The following is a 23,673-nucleotide window of genomic DNA, read 5'->3' on the forward strand; positions in this document are numbered from 1 at the left end:
TGAGTCCTTGGGGTATAAATGATATTTAAACCTCAGAGACAGATGAGGTCATTTAGGGAAACCATGCAGATGGAGAGAAGACTCAGGACAGAGCCCAGGGCATCCCAACCTGTAGAGGAGAGGAAGGGGAGAAAGAACAGCAAGACAGGAGAACAGCGAAAGGAAGGAGTGATCAGCTGGGCCAAACACTGGGTCAAAGTCTACCAACTAATTAGCAGGACACAAGTCTCTTAAAAAGATGGAGGATAATAAAACAAGAGTCAAATAAACCCAGTACTTTCTCGAATGCATGCTGTGAAGGCCTGGGCCGAAGTGGAGCTAGATCCATTCATCCCGCCAACATTTATGGATGGTCCACTCTCTCCCAGCTTCTGAGAACAAAGAATTTGTATTTATCTAGTCTTACTTAGTTTTATTTAACAGACACTTAGAACTTGGTGCTTTCCAGGCATTGTTCTAAGTATTTACCAATTAATTAACTTAGTGAATAATTAAAAAAAAAAAAAACAAATTTCAATCCCTCATAGAAGGATGAAATCCTATGAGATAACTTTATCCCCATTTTACAGATGAGGAAACTGAAGCACAGAGAGGTACAGACCCCAATGGGGAAAGGCCTGTGGCCTCGCCCTCCACATTCCCCCAGGCCTGTGTTGAGGCCACATATGGATTAGTAGGGAGACAGGTAGGTGAAGAAAGAAAGTCCGGCACAGCTCAATGGGTCCCATAGCAGAGGTGGGAACAAAGTGCTGTCATGTGCACAGAGAATGACAGGACAGGCTTTGTGAGGGAGCCTGAGGAAATGCTTGACCTAGGAGAGCTGGCATTTGAGGAGACTTAAAGGTGGAGGAAGAGCTCACAGAGAAGAAGTACTGCTGGTACCACCAGTACCAACAGCTAATGTTCCACACCAGCCAGGGGTGCAGCAGGAAGCAGGGGGCTCATCCAAATGGGGAACAAGGGTTTCATGAAGGGACTGCCTACAAGGAGGGGCAGGGATGGGTGAACTGACAAGGTATGGTAACACAGCCTGAGGGGGACAGCAGCAGGAAGCCATGGGGTCCTAAGGGGCAGGGGGAGGGGGTTCCCAGAACCAGGGAGAGCCAGGCTGCTGAGAGACACCAGTCAGACGCGGCAGCCTCAGGTGAGGGCACCTGCCCCACGGTGGTCCAGCACTGAGGGAGCTGGGCAATCAGAACCCCATTCCCTTTCTCCTCAGGCCCTCTCACCACCCCACTGGCTGCACACAGCAGGAAGCAGAGGGCAGGGAGCCCAGGCAAAGCTTCCTGGGACACAAAACTGGACAGAGAAGGCTAGGTTTGGGGTCTGGAGGCAAAAAGGAAGAGATCTAGCACACATTTTAGAGCCCTTGAAATTTCAGGGGCCCTGGGCACTATTCTAAGTACTTTACAGACGTTTCACTCATTTGATCCCCACCACGGCCCGGGAGGGCAGATGTCACCCAGCGGAACAACATGCATTATTTAATTTGCTTTCTTGCTCTCTTTCTCTGTCTTTGGCTGAGTGCAGGCATGGAGTTGAATTTGCACGAGCTGAAGGTTTATGAGCTTCCCCTGTGCTGCTGTCTTGTGGGCCAGTCCATGGGAGGAAGGTAGGGAGATGAGGCTGGACAAGACCCAAAGCCAAAGCCTGAATTTGCCTCCAGTGCCCCACACGAGAGGCCTGAACCTTGTGAGGTGGAGAGAGTGTGTCCCTCTCACCCAGAGAAGCCCACAGCAGAGCACAGAGAATGCTGATGCAGGGATGCGGGAATCGATGTGGTAAAGAGACCCCACCACACACAGTTATTTACAGATGGGTGGGCTCCTTAGGGTTTCTGTGCCTGTCATGAAGAGGGATCCAAGAAAAGGAAAAGCTTTCTAAATCTAGCTGGACAAAGAAGACATGCTATCTTGCACACAATTGGTGTACAATAAATGTGTATTAGACAAATGCAAACAAGGAAGTTCATGAGGTAGTTTGGAAAAAGAAAAAAACGTAGGGATTTTGGAGCCAGGCATAGGGTGGAGTCTATTCTCTGCCACTTCTCTGAGCCTTGATTTCCTCATCTGTCAAATGGGGATAATAACATCCATCCCCCTCAGAGGGTTGTTGGGAGGTTAAGGATCATACAAGCAGAGTTCTTCAGACATGGTGGACAGTATGTAAGCCAAGTCTGGCCTGAATGAGGGAGCCAGGAAAAAAGGGCCTCAGGCTGGGAGGTCAATGAGGAGGCTCTGGGCTGTGCATGGTCAGGAAAGACTCTGCAAGAGGGGCTTGGATTCCCCTTAAATGAGGGCAAGGATCAAATGGGAGAAGGCAGGGAAGACCATCTTGTGTGGGTCTGGGACTGGAACTGAGCTAAGAGGAGACAGATCCAGGAGGCTGTGTACTAAGGAGTGATGGGAAAGTGACTCAGGATTGGGCCCAGAGGATGGAAGGAAGGCTCTAGACTAAGGCAGCTGGAGTTCATTCATCATTTGGCAGGCAGCACTGAGCACTGTGCACGTGTGCATGGCATGGCAACGACCAAACACCTGCTGTGTGCCAGGTGTGTTACAGGTACCTGGGCACAAGACTTTGGTACAAAGTGCCCTAGGGCAGGGCTCCCAGAAGCTGATCCTTGGGGTGGTGCTGGGCAGACCCTCCTGGGGAGTTTGTTTCAACCAAGATTCCAGAAGGAGGGGACACCCTATAAGTTTTAAAAATATTTAAAAAGTGAAAATTGAATTACAGCGATGTTACTGCACGTTCAGGCTCCCAGAGAAAGTTCCATCCCTCCCAACTGTTTTCCTTGGGGCCTTTAAACCTAAGGAGTGAGGTGTGAGTTTGTGTTTCCACTCGGGTGTGGTCAAAGAACAAAACAGAGCTGTTATCCCTGAGTCTCTTCAGAGACACTCCCGGATGGGGCCTTGGTCAGGTCACAAGACTATCAGCATTTTGATTTATCATTTAGATTTGTATTTAAAGAGCATTCTACATAAATCGGACATGTTTTCCCAGATGTTATGGTATGTGGATAATTTTTCAGGAGGATGAGTTCAGTTTATGGGGGTAGATGGGACATTCTGAGTGAGGATGGGGAGGTTCCAGTGTGTTGGAGGAAGGGTCTGTTCAGCTGCAGCCTGAGTCCCACTTAGGAAATGATGGACATGACCCTGGAAGAGCGGGTAAGGGCAGAACTGAAAACCAGGATTGGAGTGACCTAACTGGTGAGAGTGGGTGGATATCAGGGTAAAGAGCTGAACTTTGTGGGCTGCCTTAGAAGGAGGACTGGTAGGATGTGGTTTCTGAGTGGGGGCTCTGGATGCCATGATCAGCATTGGACAGCTGCCCACAAGGACCAGGAGCCCGGGACCCCCGGAAACAGGCTCTTTCCACAAACAGCATCTCCAGGTGATCTGTGCCTGACCCAGGAAGGCAGAAAAGCAGAATCCTAGGTTCTAACGTTGGAAATTGCCTTCCACTCCCACTTTCCACCCAGTGCTGTCTACCGAGGACACTGCCTCACTTCTTACATTTAATAATGCAACAAGAGGCATTTCTGCAAGGAGGGGTGCGAGAGAGCTTCAGTCTTACTGGCCTCAGCCAATAAGAGATTCTCTCTCCTATTCTTTGTCTTGTGTCACCCCCCGCCCCCACGGCTGGAATTGGGCTAGAAGCCCTTTGGTCAGTGTGTCCTCACTGCAACCAGAGCAGATGAGGTTTTTATGCTTCTAGAGAGCAGAACATCTGCGGCTCCAAGAGTCATCCCAAAGATGTTCTTTTCCCTTGCTCATTATGGACCAAGCCAACAGTGCAGCGGTGAGAGATGGAGATTAGAGATACAGGAGATCATCTTGCAAGCAAAGGGTTTGAAATTTTGGCTCAAAGAGGCCTTGGAGTTTTTTTCCCTGAAAGGCCTGACTTGGGTGGAGACCAGAAATCTGCACTCTGTACCCACTGCTCAGGCCAGAAATCTCCAGGGCGGCTGGGCCCACTATGTCCTCTCTGTATTGGGAGGGACAAAGTTCCAGCCTTCTAGAACCCTTAAGACACCCACAGAAAGAAGCAAAGTTGCTCCGGCCCTCCTCTGAGGACTGATCAGGTGGGAACTTGCAGCTTCCAGCAGCGGCTTCTCCCTTTGTGGGCTGAGGACCATGCTGTTGGGCCTGGGGGCTGGAAGAAGGCAGGGCCCTAGAATCCCTTGAGTCTCCACCCTGCCCTCTCACTCAATCTTGGGCTAAAGAGAGAGCTAAGGATGTAATGCATAGAGATTCACACTGAGCTGCTCTAGGGGTGGAATTCAGGGCTTCTGGCCCACCAGCTTCCCCTGGGATTGAGGTGCTACTGAAACAGCTCTTGACCCCGACCCTGGACTCCCAGCCATTGACGTCAGTGAAGTTGAAATAATGTAACCTGATTCTCCCCCTGGTGTTGGGGTGGGAGAGAAGACATACAGGGACCTGGGGAGGGGAAGGAGTGGCCAGAAGTCAGGGCCAGCCCAGGACTGGACAGGGAAGAATTCAGTGGTAGGGTGCGTGGCAGGGTGGGATGTGCTATCTGAACGAATGGCCTAAATCCTTTCTGAAAGCAGTTATCCGGCACTACAGCCACCATCAGGTAAGACAATGGGCTTCTTCCAGACCGGGCAGCCAACATTAGTGTAGCCACCTGGACGTAATGGCATAGCCATGGAGGTGATCCACAGCACGGCTGCATCGCTATCACGTGGTGGTCACATGTATGATATGTGTGTGCACACGCATCACCCCTCCTGGGGACAAGGCTCAGCCAGACCACATGTGGATGCATAGAGGTACTCCTCTGACCACATTGGGGTGGTCTCCACAGTCTGATGTGTTGGAGACAGAGGGCCAGCCTGGCCTCTGGCTCTCCTCCTCTTCTCACAACCCTGAGGAGATACTGAGGTGGTCCCCCAGCAGTGGACTTCCTCTCCCTGGGATCTGCTGGGGGGGTGCTGGGCCCGGAGATGAAATTCTGCCCTTGGGTTTTTCCAGGTGGATTTTCTGATTGAAAATGATGCAGAAAAGGACTATCTCTATGATGTGTTGCGGATGTACCACCAGTAAGTATGATGGGTCCAGCTCCTGTGGACCAGCCTGGGTACCTCTGTCTTCAGGGAGCCCTGGGATGGGTTGTTCTGAGACAGAACATCCTCCCCCTCCCATCCTGGGGAGCTCAGGGAGGCAGAAGCTGAGTGCTCAGTCGTTCCTGGGAATCAAATGAATACGCCATTCACTTGTCTCAGCAAATATTTACACAAATGCTGTGCTGCTCTGTACTAGGGACTGGGGGTACATGTGTGAGCAAGACACACAGATTGCTACCCTCAGGTTGCTGACAGGTCTGATGGGGGAGGCTGTCAAGTAGCCAGACATGTTGAGCCAGTAGTGTGACTGCTGGGATAGGACAGGAAATGCCATCTGGCCCCAGTGCCAGCATCAGATGTCTGTTATCACTCACCTTTTTGATACATTCAGCAACATTTTTAAGCTCCTGCCACTGGCTGGGCACCATGCAGAATCTGGAGATGAGCAAGATCTACTTTCTTTCCTCAGCTAACTCATGGCCTAGTGTGGGGAGGTGGGCGGACACCACAAACACAAGGAACTCTAATACAAGTTCCAGGAAAATAACTGCTAAGTAGAGGTTAACAGCAGGAATATGAAGAACGGAGTTTTCACTAACTGCGGGGGGAGGACCAAGAAGGCTTGAGCTAGGTTTTGAAGGGTAAGAAGGATTTGACAGGTGGAAATATCAGGGGAGGACATTCCAGGATGAGAGCTCAACATTAGCAATGGTGCAGAGATGTAGAAGTCCAGGGAGTGACTGGGAAGTGACAGGTAATCTGAGGAGTAGAACTTGGGCACACAGAGGTCGTAAACAGCCACTAGCCCAGGCACTTCCACGGGGACAGATTGTGGAGGCCCTGAGCTTGCCAAGGAGGATGGGCTGTGTCCTCTGGGCAGTGGGGAGCCATCGAAGGGTTTTGAGAAGGGGAGTGACAGACATTTAAAAACAAGATGAGCTGAGAGTAAACATTTGGCTGGAGAAGTGCCAGCCAAATGCTGAGGGTCTGAACAGTGTGAGGAGAAGGCTTGTGAGAGAGAATGTGAGGGGAGAATTCCCAGAGCTCAGCTGCAGCTCCAAAGCAGGAAACCAGGGGATGAGAGAGTTCACCACCACTCACAGAGGTCTCCTGACTGGCAAGATGCTGGGCTTTTTGAATCCTGGCTTGATTTCATCTGCAGAATGGGTTAACAACCCCTACCTAACCAGTTTCCTTGGGATACTTACATGGGAGAACAAACCCTTCTGAGGCATCTGGCCCAGAGTTAGGGGCCCTGTCTTTTCAGGAGACTTCTCAATTCCAGGGCCTGGTGGGTAATGACCTATCCCTGGACTGCTTCCCCTGGGGATCCTGAGTCTCAGAGGTCACGGCTGTGGGTGAGGCTGCACAGTCCCCATGTCTCCGCAGGACCATGGACGTGGCCGTGCTTGTGGGAGACCTGAAGCTGGTCATCAACGAGCCCAGCCGCCTGCCCCTGTTTGACGCCATCAGGCCTCTGATTCCACTGAAGCACCAGGTGGAGTACGACCAGCTGACCCCCCGGCGCTCCAGGTGCGGAGGGAGCCAGAGGCTGGAGGCAGGGGTGGGGGGGTGTCACCGTGGGATAGACAGGGTCCCTCACAAGTGAATGGGGCAGCGATGGCTGTCAGGCCAGATTTGGGCCATCACCGGCCCCTCTTTCCACGGCAGGAAGCTGAAGGAGGTGCGTCTGGACCGGCTGCATCCCGAAGGCCTCGGCCTCAGCGTACGTGGCGGCCTGGAGTTCGGCTGTGGGCTCTTCATCTCCCACCTCATCAAAGGCGGCCAGGCAGACAGTGTCGGGCTCCAGGTGAGCGAGCAGAGTCAGGGGGCTCAGGGCAGTGGGAGAGAAGGCCCTCAGGATTCTTGCCTCCTCCTCACTCAACTTACTCGGCTGTATGGTGTCACGTGGTCACCTCACCCTCCTGAGCCTTTGAGAGAGGAAAAGGCTGGTGTATCCTGACAGGTTGTCCTCAGGCCCGTAGAAATCAGGCCGCAGGCACTTGCCTCTTTTCTTGAGTGGAGCTGAGAACCTAGCTCCCAGCTGCTGCTACCCTCACTGCACTGCATCTCACCTCCCTTACACCGGAAGGAGCAGCATGGTTATGTCCTGGCACCTGAAGCTCTGGACACAAAGCCTTCTCCCTGGAAGGGAAAAGGAAACTCTTGCTCAGTGAGGTGCTCCAGAGCATAAACTGTGGGGCCAGAATGTCATGGTTTTGCTGTTCATTAGCTGTGTGACGTTAGTGAAATGACTTAACCCTTGCCTCAGTTTCCTCATCTATAAAATGGGATGATGATAATACTACCTACCTCATTAGGTTGTTACGAGGGAATAAATGAATTCGTATTACAAAGGACTTGTACCAGTGCCTGGCACATAAATGCTGTGTGTTTGTTAAGCAAGCAGAGAGGGAGATGTAATAAACACATATAATGTGCCAGGGAACATGCTCACAACGAGCCCTCATTGTAAGCCTGGGCTGTATCATCCCCATTTTACAGAGTTGATAGAAGATCAGGGACTCGACTGGAGTCACACAGCCAATAAGTGGCAGTGTTAGGATTTGAACTCAGGTCTCCTGACTGCCAAGCCCAGGGATCTCTCTTCAGCACCCCAGGGCCCCTCCCTTGGGGTCTCCACACCTCAGTGTCTGAGCAGAGATGGGCAGACCTCCAGGTCTCGTCCTGCAAGAGCCCAGAGCTGTGTTTTAATATGTCCAGATAAAAGAGGCCCTCCCACCCCCTCCCAGAACTTCTAGCATGCTTGTTATCAGCATCCCAATCTGGGCTGCCAAGCCAGGGGCTTCAGGGGGCCCGCAGGCTGATGGTACAAGACACCGTGGAGTGGGAGGTGGAAACTGGGAGCTGACAGACATCGCTTTGTTCTAAATCCCTGTCTCATGGCTCGCTGGTAGCGTCTGAAATTTCAGCCCCTTCATTATTCCTCTCCTGTGCTGCACATTTTCCAGCCCAGAAACACAGCCAGAGAAAAAACATAATGAGCTCCTCTCTTGGCGTCAGCGGGGCCCTTTTTTTCCAGGGTGAGCCCTCCTCTTAGGACGAGCATTGCTCAACGATGCCTCCATGATTTAGGGCATTGGGACATTTTAATGAAACTCAGAGTTTTACCTTCCTGCCTGTTTCTCAGGCTTATGAGTTATCGACTGTTTCTAAGGTTGATGGGCTCATCTCTCCTTTGTGCCACTGTCCCTCAGATCGTCATTTTACTGTGGCCTTTGGACAAAGGGCCTTTTGCAGGGCTCCACGTGGGAGCGAGAGGGACAGGAAAGCTGATTCTGTAACCTGAGCCAGGGGCTGTGTGGGAATCATTCCGCTGGAGTCCCTGGCAGGTTCCCTTTAGGATCAAGACAGGGAGCTTCACTCAGAGGAGCTTGGGAAAAACGTCTGCCTCCATTCACCTGTCGGGGGTTCATGTTTCTGGAGAGATCTCATGCCTGTGGGAGGCTGGAAGAAGATTCCAGAAGGCAGGGGAAGGCCATGTACAGACACAGCCTGGCTGGACTGAAGGCCCTGGGGACTTAACCTGGAGGCTGGGCCCTGAGTGAGGGGCTTGGACCCAGCCCTGGGACTCCATCTCTGCTCTCGTCCCCCTCCTAGAGTCATTTTAGATGTTGGTCCAAGTGCATCCTGTCTGAAACCACACCCTCTGCCCTGCATAGGGCGGCCCGCACTGCACAACCTGCTGTACGGTCCAGGGCTAGAGGATGATTCTGTGAGCTGTTGCAGCTGTGGTGCTGCAGTTGTAACAGGGACGGGACAGCCTGCTCCGTGGGGTGGGGTGGGACAAAGACCAGGGAAGAGCTGCTTGAATCTGAGCAGAGGGTTGTTCTTTGCATGGGTTCCAGAACCTGATGGTGCCCCACTAGGTGAATGGGACACAGAATGAGGGTAGAGACTCCTGGCTTCTACTCCCAGCTTCCTCTGTGCCCCTTGCCCCCATCTTCTTCCCCCCATCTGTAAAATGGGCAGGAAGACTGCAGTGAAGTGCCACCTGCCCAGGGATCCCTCAGGCTGATGGAGGGTGGGTTGCAAGTGACAAGGCACTGGGTACATATGGAGGTTTATTCTGAAGGAAGGCGTGGCCACATTCCCTTTCCTGAAGAGCAGGCCTGGGGCATCTGGCCTTGAGCCTGCCCAACCACCTGATGCTTCCTCAACCTGGTGCAAGTTCTCTCTGTCTGTGGCCAAGGTAGGGGACGAGATCGTCCGGATCAATGGGTATTCCATCTCCTCCTGCACCCACGAGGAGGTCATCAACCTCATCCGCACCAAGAAGACTGTGTCCATCAAAGTGAGGCGTGAGTGAGGCCAGGGCAGGGGGTGCTGCCGGTGGGGGGGGATGGAGCAGGCAGCAGGGTACCCCGCTCCTGTGGGAGGAAGGGAGGGCAGAGAAGCCACCCTAACCCCTAACCACCACGCCTTTCTCCCACAGACATCGGCCTGATCCCTGTGAAGAGGTGAGCAGGAGCCTCCTCTGCAGGCAGATTCTTCCCTGTGGGCTCAGGGTCCTGGGATCAGCCTGGGGTCTGGCCAGCCCGACCCCCAGGCCAGTGATGGTGAAGACTCCAGATGGAGCAGATTTGGATTTGGGGCCTGGACCCTCAAACATCTCTCCCTAATGACCCCCCTTCTACTTTCTCTTCCCATCAGCTCTCCTGATGAGCCCCTCAAGTGGCAGTACGTGGATCAGTTTGTGTCAGAATCCGGGGTAAGGGTCAGGACCACTCGTTACGGGGTCTGGATGGGGTGGTCTTTAAGGAGGGGCAGCCAGTCCTGAAGGAGGTCTTGCTCTAGGGAAGTGCCCTCAGGGGCTTCACACAGACCCCAGGGCATTCAGAATGCCCCTGTGGATGGTGGGCCCTCAGTTGGCCCGGCTGGTGCAGACACACATCCCTAGGGACAGAATGGTGATCAGGCTCATGTAGGGACAGCAGTGCTCGCCCTGGAGTCATTATGAAAGCAAGAGGCCACTTGCACATGTGTGGACACCCACAACCTTATCCTCTCCCTCCCCCAGGGCGGGCGGAGCAGCCTGGGCTTCCCTGGCAGTCGGGAAAACAAAGAGAAGAAGGTCTTCATCAGCCTGGTGGGCTCCCGGGGCCTTGGCTGCAGGTGGGTGGCAGATACACCACAGGGCTCACTCATGGCCAGCAGACCCCAGTAGACCCCTCACACGCTCCCCTTTCTCACTGCTGCTTCTGACTTTTGTCCACTAGAAATGACACTTCTTGGTGCCTGATTTTTCCTCTGCACCTCACAACAGCCCTGTAGGGCTAGAGGGACAGCTCTAACAGGCCCATTTTATAGATGAGGTAACTGAGACCCAGAGGCAGTGCCATGTCCCTTTGGTGAGCCCTTGAGTCATGCAAAAGGAGCCTGTCCAGCTGGTCATCTCTTGTCACAGTTCCCTTATCATTTACTACCTCGTGGGCTTCCTTTAGAGGCAGCCAGGGAATTACAAACAGGCATTGGGCCTCAGGGGGCATTCGTTCTTGTTAAACACATAGGTGCTACAGTTACAGATCTAGGTTCCAGGCCCTGCTCTGCCAACTATGAGCTCTCGAACCTTGGACTAGTTACTTAACCACTCTGAGTCTCAGATTCTCCCTCTGTAAATCAGAGGTAATAGCACACACATCACAAGGTTGTTGTGAGGAAGAATGAGATGACAGAAGTGAAGCACCAAGCTTCATCCTGGCAGGTAGGAAGCAGTTCATAAATGTTAGCTGTTATTGTTTAAGTTATTCTTCTTATTTCCATTCAGTCACATTTACTCAACACTTTTCTGCCAAGCATAAGTGATAAAACTTCCCTCCTTTCTAAGAAATGACAGCTTAATATAGAAACCAACCACATAAATAGTTACAGGATAGAGTGACAAGGACTGTAATGGAGCTCCATTCTGGGTCGGACATGGCAAATAGGTCTTCTACCCTGTGCTATCTGTAGTCAGTTCGTGGTGGCTGCCTGGAGTACATTTTGAAAAGAACTCTAAGACTGTATCTAGGCTTGGTGGGAAAGAGTGCTGTGATCGATGAGTGATGTCTGCCACAGATCTGGGAAGGGGGAGTAACAGTATAAGTGCGATCCTTGCTATTGGTGTTTTAAGAGCACTAGGGAGGGAGCAACTGGCTTACTCTTGGAATAGAATAAAGAGTTTGGTTAAAACCTGGTAAAGGAGATAGCATTTGAGCCTTACGGAATGCATAGGAAAGTGATAGAAAGAGAGAAGAAACAGCATATGTGATACATCAGGTGAGAAATTGGGTAGGATTGGATAGGTTATTGCTACAGGGAAATGGGGCTGGACAAGTAGACAGAGGCTGAAGAGGTAGTGGCAGAGGGTCTTGGGTATTGAGCTCCTGGGTGACCTGTACACTCAGGCACTGGACACACAGGCAGAGGGGGCAGGACACTGAGAAAGAGCAAGTGCTAAGGAGCTGAGGCTCACCTACATTTCCCATCTCTTCCACAGCATTTCCAGTGGCCCTACCCAGAAACCCGGCATCTTCATCAGCCATGTGAAGCCTGGCTCCCTGTCTGCCGAAGTGGGGCTGGAGGTGAGTGAGCCTGGCCTGTCCCTATGGCGTCCCGGTGTGGTGTGGGGTCAGACAGGGATGGAGACACATGTCTTCCCACACAGCCCTCTCTCAGCAGTCACTGGCTGATGATTCCTACTAACCCTCCAAGGGAAAATTCCACAGAGGAGGTGACATTTGAGCTTTTCTACAGTTCTTCTCTGGCTCTGACAGCTTTTGGTCCTGAGCTTGCGAACGTAGTAATAATCAGAATTGGCATGCATTGAGTGCTTACTGGATCGGACATTATTCTAAGCCCTTTAAAATTTATGAGAACTCAGAGAAGTAGATAATATTGTCAACCTCATTTTACAGATGAGGAAACTAAAACCCAGAGAAAATATGTGATTTTTCCAAGATCACATACCTAGGATGACAAGACTGGGATTCAAACCTAGGTGGTCTGATGCTGGAGCTAAAACTCTTAACCTCTACTTTGAACAAGTTATTTCCTCTTCTTGTGCTTCAATTTCCTTTCCTGTAAGATGGGGGTAAAGTAAAAGCCTTCCTACTAGGGTCATGTGTGGATTAAATGAATTAATACATATGCTTAGAACATAATGAGGGTTCAATTAATGTTAGCTATTATACTAGTCATTATTATGACTCCACACAGCATCTACTGTATGAGAAGCTTAAATGCTCCTATGCCTACAAACTGAGTTTTTAAAGTAAATGTCATGAATTCAGCCAAAGGAATGAACCTCTAATAGTGTAATACTTGATAGCTGATAAAAGAGATATGGGGTGGAGGGGCCCTGGGAAGACCCCAAGGGAGCACTGCTCCTCAGGAAGAGTTGAGGTGCAGCCAATTGAAGACCTAATGTCTGAGGCTGGCCTCCCGGGGGGAGCCCTTCCAACACACTGAGTACACAGACAGTGTAAACATGCTGATCTTTCTCTGTTTCTCCACCAGACAGGGGATCAGATTGTTGAAGTCAATGGCATCGACTTCTCCAACCTGGACCACAAGGAGGTGAGATGTGGGTTTTTTACCTGCTGGCCATGATCCTCTCTGACTTCCTCTTCTCGCCCCACTCCCACTTGCCACAGTGTCTGAAACTTTCTATGCTCCCCAGAGGCCTTGACCACTCTAGTCTGTCAGGCCTCAGCTGACTGTCCGCCTGTCCCCACAGGCCGTGAATGTGCTGAAGAGTAGCCGCAGCCTGACCATCTCCATCATAGCTGGAGCTGTAAGTCCAGAATGAGCTGGTGGGGGCCCCAAGACCCGTGACCTGCAACCCAGCTGCTCAGACCCCTGATCTCTGCCACACACTCCTGGGAAGGTTCAAGGGGTCTCCTTCCCTGAAGCTCTGACAGCAGAGGGATCGGATCTCTGCAAAGCCAGAAGTTTGGGTCAGAAAGAGCAGGAGCCACAGTGCCTGACCCAGGGCGGGCCATGGCGATGAGAGGACAACCCGCATCTTGACCCCTAGAGCCGTGGCAGTGGACTCCTAGGTTCCCAAGGGACTGACCAAGGGGCTTCTTTTCTCCCCCACGAGGGCCGGGAGCTGTTCATGACAGACCGGGAGCGGCTGGGAGAGATACGGCAGCGCGAGCTGCAGCGGCAGGAGCTTCTGATGCAGAAGCGGCTGGCGATGGAATCCAACAAGATCCTCCAGGAGCAGCAGGAGATGGAGCGGCAGTGAGTGTGGCCAGCTAGGCTGCCCCTTCCCTGACTTCCCGGACCACCGTACCACTCCACCCGCCTTGCTTCCTGCCCACTGCATCCTGTGCTGAATTCATCCTCTCCCCACAAGGCCTGTCCTCAGACCAGATGTATTCAGTGGTGGTCAGTGGAAGCATGCTTTGCCTCCAGACCACCGGGCTCCTCCCTCCTTGTCAAGGAGAGCCCCAGATTTCCAAGACCCAGGAATATGGAAAAGGAAGATGCTACTAGCAGTAGCCAACATTTGTCAAGTACCAACCATGTGGCTCGCATTTTATTAGGGCCTTGTTTATATGCCTTAACTTAATTCCCATAATTCCCATAGCTCTGGGAGATAGGTGGTATTAACCCATTTTACAGGTTAGGGGACCGAGACTCAGAGAGGTTACACCACTTGTGTACAAAGTCAGATGTGGCCAAGCTGTGGAATTCACACCCAGGCAGTTTCACTGCTCTATGATGAAAAGAACCAGCCCCCTCTTCCTGAGAGTGTCTGGGATGATGATTGGGAGAATAAATGGGGAAAGCAGTTCGTAAGTCAAAAACTATTGTCAAACTCCCAATCCAGGTACATTCTAGGAGCTTAAGAATTTAGGAAAAGAAGGCAGACAGGATCTCTCTGTCTCCCCCATCACAGAACTAGCCTGGAGAACCACCCTGGGTGGTACCTCCACCCATTACCCTGGCATTGGTTAGCAGCCCCAGCTTTGCCCCTGGGGTCTGGGGCCACTCCTCTGGGAGGATCTCAGTCACAGTCACTTTATCTTAGTGTTTAGAAGGGGCTGCATGGAGTGTGGCCTTCATCAAACTGCCTCCTGGTTCCCACAACACAGAATCTCTGCTCAGCAGTAACAAGCAAAACAATGCAAGAGCCCGGGACCCAGATTTTTTTGGACCCACTTTCCCAGCATCCAAATCTGGTCTCCAGGCATCCTTGGAAGGGAGCCTAGAAGAAATACTTAAAACTTTTCTCAAATCAGTGATTAGCCACAAGGAAGCGTTAATGTCTCTTGCATAGATTCCAATATGCCAATCCGCATTTGTGTTTCAGAAGGAAAAAGGAAATTGCCCAGAAGGCAGCAGAGGAAAATGAGAGATACCGGAAGGAGATGGAACAGTGAGTGCCTTGGCCCCATGTGTCTGTACACACATGTCTGTGTGTGGACGTGAGTGTGCTCTCAGGAGTATGGCCAGCCAGGGGCCACTTCCAAGCCCAGTTTACCTGGCCCACTTATCTTTATTTGTAGCCATTCCATAATCCTAGTAAAACCCATCATATTAGGGTAACTGGAGCACGGCCTTGTAATGGCCAGTTTGGTGTTGACACTCGGTTTAGAATACGAGTGCCAGGAACTTGTTTTCTCCACTGCAGCTAGAACCCATGTGGCTCCTCCCCAGGGTGGTTGGGTTCCTCGATAGGCAGCAGGCGGGCTTGCAAAGGTTGTGACTCTAGTCACAGGCATGGGGGTCTTTTTTTAGGATCGTGGAGGAGGAAGAGAAGTTTAAGAAGCAATGGGAAGAAGACTGGGGCTCAAAGGAACAGCTGCTCTCATCTAAAACCATCACTGCCGAGGTGCACCCAGTACCCCTTCGCAAGCCAAAGTGTATGTGTCATGTGCCGGGGGGAGGGGGCTTCCCTCTGGGGCCTGGGGTGTCTGGACAGAGATACAGATCTCCCTCCACTCACCACCACTTGCCCAGGTGAATAGACTGTGTCTTTCTTCATGGAGGGGCAGCCATGTGCCAGGGGCTGTCTGCCAGGGCATTGGGTGGGATCTGCCTGCCCTCCTTGTCCCAGAGGCCTGCTGCCAGTCTCTCCCTCATGACACACACTCAGGCAGGCAGACCCTCCCCGTGCCCTTGGACTGCTGAAGAGGGACTGGGGAGCTGTGGCAAAAGTGAACTGCTCATGGGATTATCATCTTAGTTTGCTGGGTGTCGTGTCCTCTTCCCACCTGGTTCTAACTGGGACTGGGGTAAAACAGCAGTAAGAAAAAGTAGAAGGGGTTCACATGAGAAAAGAACTTTGGTGGTCCAAAGCTGATGGGCAACTGTGGGATGAGCTTACCTGAAGTGCCCCAGCGTATGGACCGCAGTCATGCCACTCCAAGGATGGAGTCGAGGAGAGGACTGCATGGCACCTTCCAGCCACCAAACTGCTATCATCCTGGGACTAGCCTCTACCATTCTCATCTCCTGTCTTCATCTCTCTTATGTTCTCACCTCCACTTTGTCAGGCCTCCATCATCTGCTCCTCAGTACACCTGCTCTCAACCCAACTCCCAAGATGTCTCTTCAAGGGGCAGCTCATACCACCAGGGCAGGAGGGGTGTTCCATCTCAGTGCTTCTTCAGTGGGCTAGTGGTGGGGATCCAGGAGCAAGGCAGCTTGGAGGCTGTGGCAGTCACAGGTTCAGGATGCCTGGTTGGGCCATTACTCTGACTTTACAGCTGTTTTGATTTGTACTTGACCTGGGGCAGATTCTACTTCAGCTGATTGTGCTCAGCTCACCTTGGAACCTCTAGACATGGGGCAGATCTGTACCCGAGAACCAAGGTTCCCCACTTATGCTGTGCAGCAGCCATTTGGGATCCTATGATGGAATCTGGCCCCAACTTTGGATCATACCAAGCCCTAGAGGGACATCAACTTGCCAACACAGGCCACTTGGGTCAACGAAGAGGCATAGGGCATCTGCATGGTTCCGTGTCACCCCTCCCTGGTGGAGGGCAAGCAGCTCCCAGCACATTCCTTGCTGGCACTGGGGCTCAGTGTCATCTCAGGGTCCTCTCCCAAGGACAAAGCACGCTCTCATCAGCTGCTCCCATGACATTCAGTATTAGTTGAGGATGCAGCCAGAGCTAAATTCCCAGTGAATAATCTGTGTTTTAGGCAGGGAGCTAATATGCTCTTATGAATGAAATAGGAGCTTCCAAAGGAGAGAAATCGATTTTAATTGCTTCTCATGAAAGTAATCCCAGTCAATTTAGTACCTTCCTAGAAATTGGGTCTTGGCTTCAGAGCAAACACACCCTCTTAGGAACTGTAAAAAATAGAAACTCTTTCTCTAGCTGCCTACTTATTTAGTGCTTTTAAACCAAATCAAGCTTCTTGAATAAAAGGAGCAAGAACTTTCCCTTTGCTCCAGATACAAATGTTTTCTAAGGGAACGTTGCAAAGCGTGTGATTGATGGCTGGAGTCTGTCAGCCTGAGCTCAGGCAGCTGCTGCCTCCATCCGTCTCCATTCACATCGGCAATTTAATTCTACTTTGGAGATAAGTCAGGAAGTGCTGGAAGGCCTCTGAGCCAGCTCCGTTCCTGCCTTTCTCCCCATTCCTGGGAGGCTGGAATGGTCTCAGCCGTGTTGAGCCATCAGGTCTAGGCTGCAGCCAGCCTCCCAGTCCTCAACTTGGGGGTCCGTTCAGCTGACAGATTAGACCTAACTCAGCTGTCTGTGCCTGTGTGGCCCCCTGTATTTCTGAACAGACAAAGAGTTGGAGCCTCTCTTGCCTGGAAATGAAGCCATTCATACTAATGACACAGGTGGGACTGGCTGCTCCCTTCCCCACCAACTGTCCCAGGGGCTCTGCCTGCCCACCCATGACCCACCCAGCAGAACCCCAACATTGCACTGAGCCCTTAAAGTCAGGACACACTGTCACAGAGGCCCCAGAATAGTTTTCCTTAGCTAAAGCAGTGTTAGAGGGGAGAGGAGTAAAGACCCAGAGCTGGAAGGAGGCTTGAGAGATAAAGAAGTTTAAATAAGAGATTTCCAGCCTTCTTTCCCCATCATGGACCCCGTCTCTGAGCTCCCACCCCCATTAGGCCCCATGGTTTGGAAGCTGAGTTTTTTCCTACCAAGTTATTAAGTAATAATTTCTACTTAATGTTCATTGTTTCTGTTTATTGTTCTGTTAAGCAGTCCCTCTTGATAGCAAGAAAGCATTAGTGTTCCATTGTTGAGTAAACATAAGCCGGGCCAAATGCAAAAGAACTTACGGCCTTTTCATAGGTTAATGGGCAAATTCTTCTAATTAATATTTTGAAATATTAATAAGCAGCTCACAGCAGACACAAATACTACCTTCCAGGGTCTCAGGGAGGCCAGAGCCCAGGTCAGAAACCACTGGAAAGGATGGTTTGCTATTCTCCATGTTATGCAAAATTCGTATCTTCCTAACCACATGTACCCCTTTACCCCTTGGGATCTCCTTACCTCCTTGGGATCCCCAACTTCCATCTGCTGCCCACCCATGCAGTTCCAACATCTCCTGGAGACCCAGAGCCCCAAGGGTGGTCAGAAGAAGCCAGCAGGATCTGTTCTCTCATTGCAAGCCCTTAGCATCAAACATGTATAATACTCAGATATTCCCATCATCAGGACCATGCCTCCCAAGTTTCAACCAATTGCCCTGTAAAATGGTTCTCACCTCCGACAGGTCAGAGGTCCCTTTTGTTAGCCCACTTTACAGATGGAAAAATGAGCGCTTCCAAGGTTGAAAGCACTGCAAGCACTATCCCAGAGCAAGAAACCTTTGCTCTGGGCTCCGGAGCCTTGTTCCTGCTCCTGGCCTCACAGCTCCCACGGAGGAAGCTGGTCACAGGCCCCCAGGCTCCTGGGAATCACTTCTGGCCTCTTGGTCTTCCAAGTTCCCCTTGGTTCACCAGCATCCTCCTCTTTTCCCGGGTAGATGATCTGGGAGTGGACCCTGAGTTTGACCCAGCAGACGACTCGGACGGAGGCACGAAGAAGCAGGGAGAGCAGGTTTGCGGCCCCCGCTTCGCTCCTTGGCCTTGCTGCTCTGCTTGCCCTGTCGGCCTCCTCCTGCCAGCCCTGCAGACACCCAGCTCTGAGGGGCCAGTATGTAGTAGGGACCACTGGAGTCTGTGAGTCCTCCACACCCCAGCTTGGTCCAAGCTCTGCACACAAAACTTTGAGGACAAGACTCACAGCCAGGCTGGTCTCAGCGGGTGACACCAGCTCACCTGAACCACTGGTTCAAAGGTTTAATACTCCTCCAACCCAAATCCTTCCTCTGCTGCTCTGGCTTCTACCCTACGACTCCCTAGATCTCCCCAACATCCAGCAATTAAGAGGGTAGTGCTGGGTCCAGCAGGGGGCTTTCAAAATCCTGTTCCAGAACTCAGGCTGGTCAAGGGTGGGTAATTAAGCCATCGCCGTTGGCAAGGGAGCTTCAGCTTTGAGGTACTAGCCCATCTGTCATGCTGTTGCCTGGGGAAGGCAGGGGGCTGGTGCCCTGGTGATCTGATCTGGGTGAGGATATGCTCTTCTGGGAGCAGATCTTTTGCCCACTGCCGCCTGAGCCGTCCTTCCCAGAGCTGACCCCACCAGCGCCTTCTCTGTCGACATTGAAAGTGGAGGACATGGCCTGTGCTGTGAGACAAGACAGTTTTGTTCTATGTGACAGCCATTCTAGGAAGAGACCCAGGCTCCCTTTTGTTCTGGGTCATTTCTTTGATGGAGGGACCCGACATCGGTCAGGAGAGGCCTCGTTCAATGGGGCTTTGTGTTTGCAGACTGCGACTGTGACTGAGAAAAACTCATCGTTCTACAACAGGCTTTCTCTTTGACTTTCTGGCACTGACTTCTGAAGCCAGTGTCCTGTGGGAGGCAGCTGGCAGGGGCCCAGGGCCTGGGAAATTGGGCCCTTTCTCAGGGGTTCTTGGGCCTGCTTCCCAACCCAGGTGAGGCCAGGTAAGTGGAGAGTCAGACAGAGGGTGCAGTTTTGCTGTTGGATTTCCCAAGACCGCTCCTCATTCACAAAGCCATGCGTTCCTTGGGAACCCAGCTCCCAGCTGCTGCCCACGGATACTCTGGCTGAGCTGAACTGTGTCTCATTGCTTTGTTCTCTGTGTCTTATAGCCTTTGGATGGTTTTATCGTTACGATGGCAAATTCCCAACCATCCGGAAGGTAGGACAGGACTGAGTGCTGTGTGCTGCTGAGTTTGCTGTGGGTTTTGACCTTTTCCAAATGTTGCTTCTTTTCCTGTCACCTCTCAGTTGTGTCACTGGCCTGTTCAGTGGGGGGCTAACCCCGTCTGTGCCTCTCTGTCAGGCTGATGTCACAAGACAGGGCGCTGTCACAGAGGCATCATGGGGGGAAATATTCACAGGGTGAGACCTACTCAGGGACCATCAGGCCACTGCCCACTGGGCATGGGGCAGGGGCTGGGCCACGGCAAGAGATTTCTGCTGTCAAGTTGAACCAGAGGTCACGACCAGAAGCCAAGTTCAGAAAGAGTGAAAAATCAAATTGGGTGCACAGGGCAGGTTATGATACCGACTGTGCCAGACACAGGCTGGCTGCCGAGGTGGGGTTTTTGCTGCCTCAGTTTGGGTTAAAGAGCCACATCAATCCTAGCTCTCTGCTAGAAATTTCTCTGCATGTGCGCAGGATAATGCATTTTTCTGGCCTCTGGGGTTTTGAATTTTCTCTCTAAATCTTATTAAAGTATCTCCAGGCCCCATAAAACTCCTTTGGCCCTTTTCTTTGTAAATCACTTTGGCATTTGATTATGAAAATGCTGCTGTTAATATTGTAGACTGGACTTTCGAAATGACTTGGTATTTGGAAATCAGGCATCAGCATAAATCTGGGTGAACTAATTTAGGTGTTATCATTCGACTGGCTCTTTCTGGCAGGATGTCAGGTCCCCAGAAACCAAAGCTCTGGCAGCCTGGTGACCTTGATGATATGTTAACTTCTCCCTGCCTGTAAAATGGGAAGATCTGATATGCTGGGAACATCTACTCCCGTCATCTAACATGGTGCAGTATTATTCCTGACAGAGGTCAACGTCTTTACCTAGGAGCACAGGTTGTGATCTGTAAGGCACTGAATAAACTTAGAGCATCTCGGGAATTCCTTTCTACACTACCCTGGTCTCAGAAAGGGCTTGGTCTCATGAGACTGTCCTTTTCATTTTACAGGCTGACTCTGTGGCTTCAGATGTCTCATTGGGTTCAATTTCTAATTCTTCTCTATATACTACCTCTACTAGAAAGAACACACACACACAGGATTTTACTTGAAAAAAATAATAAAAGGAGATGTCCAGGTAAATTCTTGTCCAGACACCAATAACTGGGTAAATGTAGAAGAACTAGCATCTCCTCCATGCACACCTCCCATCAGAAATCATGTCACTTGAAAACTGCTGTTGGTAAAGAGGAAGGCACGTTTTCCCCTGTTCATTGGTCTAGTCGCTCCAGAAATGGCTGGTATTTTGGTTTTCATTCTATTTCCAAAAGAGAGAAAAGGTACTTCTAGACAGAAGCAAGAGCACATCCACCCTGCCTGCCTCTCTTCGCAGTCTGGATCAGAAAGAATATTTGCCATGAAAAATCCATTGACATTTTTTTCTAGAGTCACGTGAGATGCTTTGTCTCCCAGCAGCTGGAACACCAAGTCCACAGGTTAAACAAGTGGCCATCTATGGCCATGATCAGCGATGCACAAAATTCCCCTTATCTGAAAAGATATCTACTGTGTCTTCTTGACGCATCTGGGGCTCAAGGCCTTGAGACCTGTGGCCCCACCAAGCCTATTCCAGTGCCTGAAGGACTCCTGGTTCTGACTAAGCCCTTTCCCCAGGACTGCTTGAGTGGATCACACAGACCAGCCCTACTTGCCAGAGCCTACCATTTGGCAGGGGAGGCAGAGTTACACACAACTAAGTTACCACAATGGAGAGGGCTAGTATGAGGTCAGCAGGCAGTGCTGTGGGGCCTTTCTGCATCAACAAGCAGGTGCTGCTTTCTTGGAGATGGGATGGAATCTGTCACATCTGCCTGCCCCACCCCAGAGCCCTAGCTCTAAAATCTTAGCACTGGTGGCTTTTTTTTTTTTAATCGGAAGAATGGCCATTCCTCTTATGATGGTCCCTATGGGAGGCCATGCCCTTATTCTAGCAAGCTGCCATTAGGCAGAATGTTTCTGGCTCCTCTTGGGGAATTGCTGTCTGAATCTGTAATACGATGGTAGGGATTCGGCTGTCAACTGAGCTGAGTCTAGTGAGCAGAGTAGGAAGGAACCAAGCAGGTCCGTGAAGCAGTGAGAACCATTTTCTCAAGTGGCTCTTAGACTGCTCTGGGGATGAGTCCTCATCCTCCCAAGGGGGGCCATCTCCAACTCACATTACCTGTGTACAGAGGTGGGGGATGTCTTTAGAAGGGGAGGTAGGGTGACTTGGTGTAGGTCTATAATGACCCACCAGGCCCCTCTAGCTGTGGAGAAAATTGTGTGTCTATTGCTGGGATACTCAATTGCTCATTCCCAGCCTTGGATGCTGGGATGATTCAGGAATTCTGAGAGCAGGCCCCAGGAAGGCTTGGGGCAGGGACTGTGGTGAGCACAGTGAATATTCCTTCCCCCAGGAATTCCCCTGAATGTTGACTCTGCTGTCCCCTTTCCTGCTGGCCCCTATCCTCCACGCTGTGTGTGATAGTGGCTGACACCCCTCCCGCCATGCTCCCGTTGCCGCCAGCTCATCAGGGTGCAGTGGGAAAATTGTGGGGCCTAGAAGACTCAGGTCCAAATCTGGCACCACCAGTTACTAAATGTTTGATGTCAGGCAAGGGACTTCACCTCTCTTGAGCCTTGGCTCCTTCATCAAGAGAAGGGGGATACTACCTGCCTATGAGATTATCAATGTACATCCCTTGGCACATAGGCAGTCCATAAATCATAATTCTCCTCCTTCCTTATTCCTTGGCTTCCCTGCAAGTCTATGGGAGAAGCAACCAAGAAAGCAGGCTTTGTGGGGCTAATTCCAAAAGAAAATGTGTCCGTTCATCCTGTTTCTCCCTCCCCAAATCCTCCTGAACCCTGATGGCCAGTGAAAAGCAATTAGGCCATCGTCTCTACCTTCTCCTCCCCACATCTCCCAGTCCTTGTAGTTCTGTCTAATCCTCAGTTCAGGGGCCTAGTTCGGAGAGAATGGTGGGTTTCGATTCTCCAGATGAAAAGGTCTGGAGTTAAACTGGAGTTTGCATCAGGGAAAAATCTGATGTCTCTGGCTCTGGGCTCCCAGGTCTGAGGCTGGCACCCTCCTCCTCTAGCTAAGGACAGAGGTTCTCTGTAAACACGGCTTGCCAGCTGTGCCAGATTTTCTCTAGAATCTACCAGGATGCATCTGTGGTGTCTGAACATCCAGATGATGGTGAAGGCATATGCCCAGATACTAGGAAATAAATACAATGTCTTTTTTTTAAATACAGCACTCTGGAGCTTCCAAAGCTCTTTCAGAGATGCTATTTCATTGGCTCTGGATGGCAAACTTGTGGGGCAAGTATTTCCCTCATCTTGGAGATGAGGTGGATCAGACACAGAGAGGTTAAGGAACTTAGCCAAGGCCACACAGCTTGTTAGTGAACTAGTAATCCAGTTCTTCTGGCTTGCAAAAAGAATGTGTCTCTCACTCTGCAGTGGGTAGCAGACCCTGTCTGTCCTAAATCTGAAGCCTGATGCCCAGTGTCATGGGGCAGAGCTAGTGGAGGGTTTCACTGTGGGGTGCTTGCCTGCTATTGTCTGAGGATGGAATGCCCTGTTTGCCGTGCTGTCCAGTGTCAACACTACCTTGTAACCCTTGTCATATAAACAATGCCACATCTGCTCAGAAAGGAAAGGATAAGAAGAAAGCCAAGTATGACAGCCTACAGGAGTTGAGAAAGAATAAGAAGGAACTAGAGTTTGAGCAAAAGCTTTACAAAGAGAAAGAGGAAATGCTGGAGAAGGAAAAGCAACTGAAGATCAACCGGCTGGCCCAGGAGGTACGTGTCCTGCTCCCAGGCCAGGCAAGCATCCCTGTGGCACAGTTTGGTTGATCCCCACCATGCTCCCAGGGAACCAGCTGGAGTTGTCCTTCCCAATGGAGTCCAAGGTTGGAGTTGGAGTGAGCTCGGCCCCCTCCCCAGTCTGGAGAGTGAGATCTTCCCACATACGCAGAGTCCTGAGACTAACTTCTGGCTTAGGTGTATGTTTGGGATTGAGACTGGCCCCCTTGCTCAGGAGCTAGCCTTTCTGCCCAGATTGGAGGGCCCAGGTTAGCCTCCACACATGTGGCTAGAGGTTTGAGTTTGTCCTCAACCAGAGTATGAGCCACGGCTAGGCCTCTCTACCCTAGGTGTGGCTATGAGGCTAACCTCTCTGCTCAGACTGTAGATCTGAAGTTAGCCTTCTACCCACCTATCGTTAGATCTGGGTCAATTTGACCCCTCACTGTCCAACCCAGGTTGTGAATCCAAGACCAGTCTTCCCCAATGTGCCTTGGCTCTAAGGATAGGGG

The 23,673-nt window shown here is 51.3% G+C and overlaps 1 protein-coding gene across 4 annotated transcripts in view; it reads left to right on the forward strand.

The window, feature by feature from the left end:
- Window positions 1-23,673, forward strand: part of USH1C (USH1 protein network component harmonin) — a 44,991-nt gene that overhangs the window by 3,794 nt on the left and 17,524 nt on the right. For 3 of the 4 annotated variants that reach the window (XM_032488921.1, XM_032488922.1, XM_006195133.3), the window contains exons 2-15: window positions 5,001-5,068; window positions 6,482-6,625; window positions 6,764-6,902; window positions 9,306-9,414; window positions 9,549-9,573; window positions 9,767-9,824; window positions 10,134-10,228; window positions 11,592-11,676; window positions 12,611-12,670; window positions 12,831-12,887; window positions 13,197-13,339; window positions 14,415-14,480; window positions 14,843-14,967; window positions 18,056-18,129. In XM_032488921.1, coding sequence (XP_032344812.1) covers window positions 5,001-5,068; window positions 6,482-6,625; window positions 6,764-6,902; window positions 9,306-9,414; window positions 9,549-9,573; window positions 9,767-9,824; window positions 10,134-10,228; window positions 11,592-11,676; window positions 12,611-12,670; window positions 12,831-12,887; window positions 13,197-13,339; window positions 14,415-14,480; window positions 14,843-14,967; window positions 18,056-18,129 — 1,248 coding nt within the window. Of the gene's footprint in view, window positions 1-5,000; window positions 5,069-6,481; window positions 6,626-6,763; window positions 6,903-9,305; window positions 9,415-9,548; window positions 9,574-9,766; window positions 9,825-10,133; window positions 10,229-11,591; window positions 11,677-12,610; window positions 12,671-12,830; window positions 12,888-13,196; window positions 13,340-14,414; window positions 14,481-14,842; window positions 14,968-18,055; window positions 18,130-19,248; window positions 19,299-23,005; window positions 23,159-23,673 lie in introns of all 4 variants that reach the window. The other variant, XM_032488923.1, reaches the window with a different exon arrangement.

This window comes from Camelus ferus, chromosome 10 (assembly GCF_009834535.1).
Source record: "Camelus ferus isolate YT-003-E chromosome 10, BCGSAC_Cfer_1.0, whole genome shotgun sequence".
NCBI classification, from domain to species: Eukaryota; Metazoa; Chordata; class Mammalia; order Artiodactyla; family Camelidae; genus Camelus; species Camelus ferus.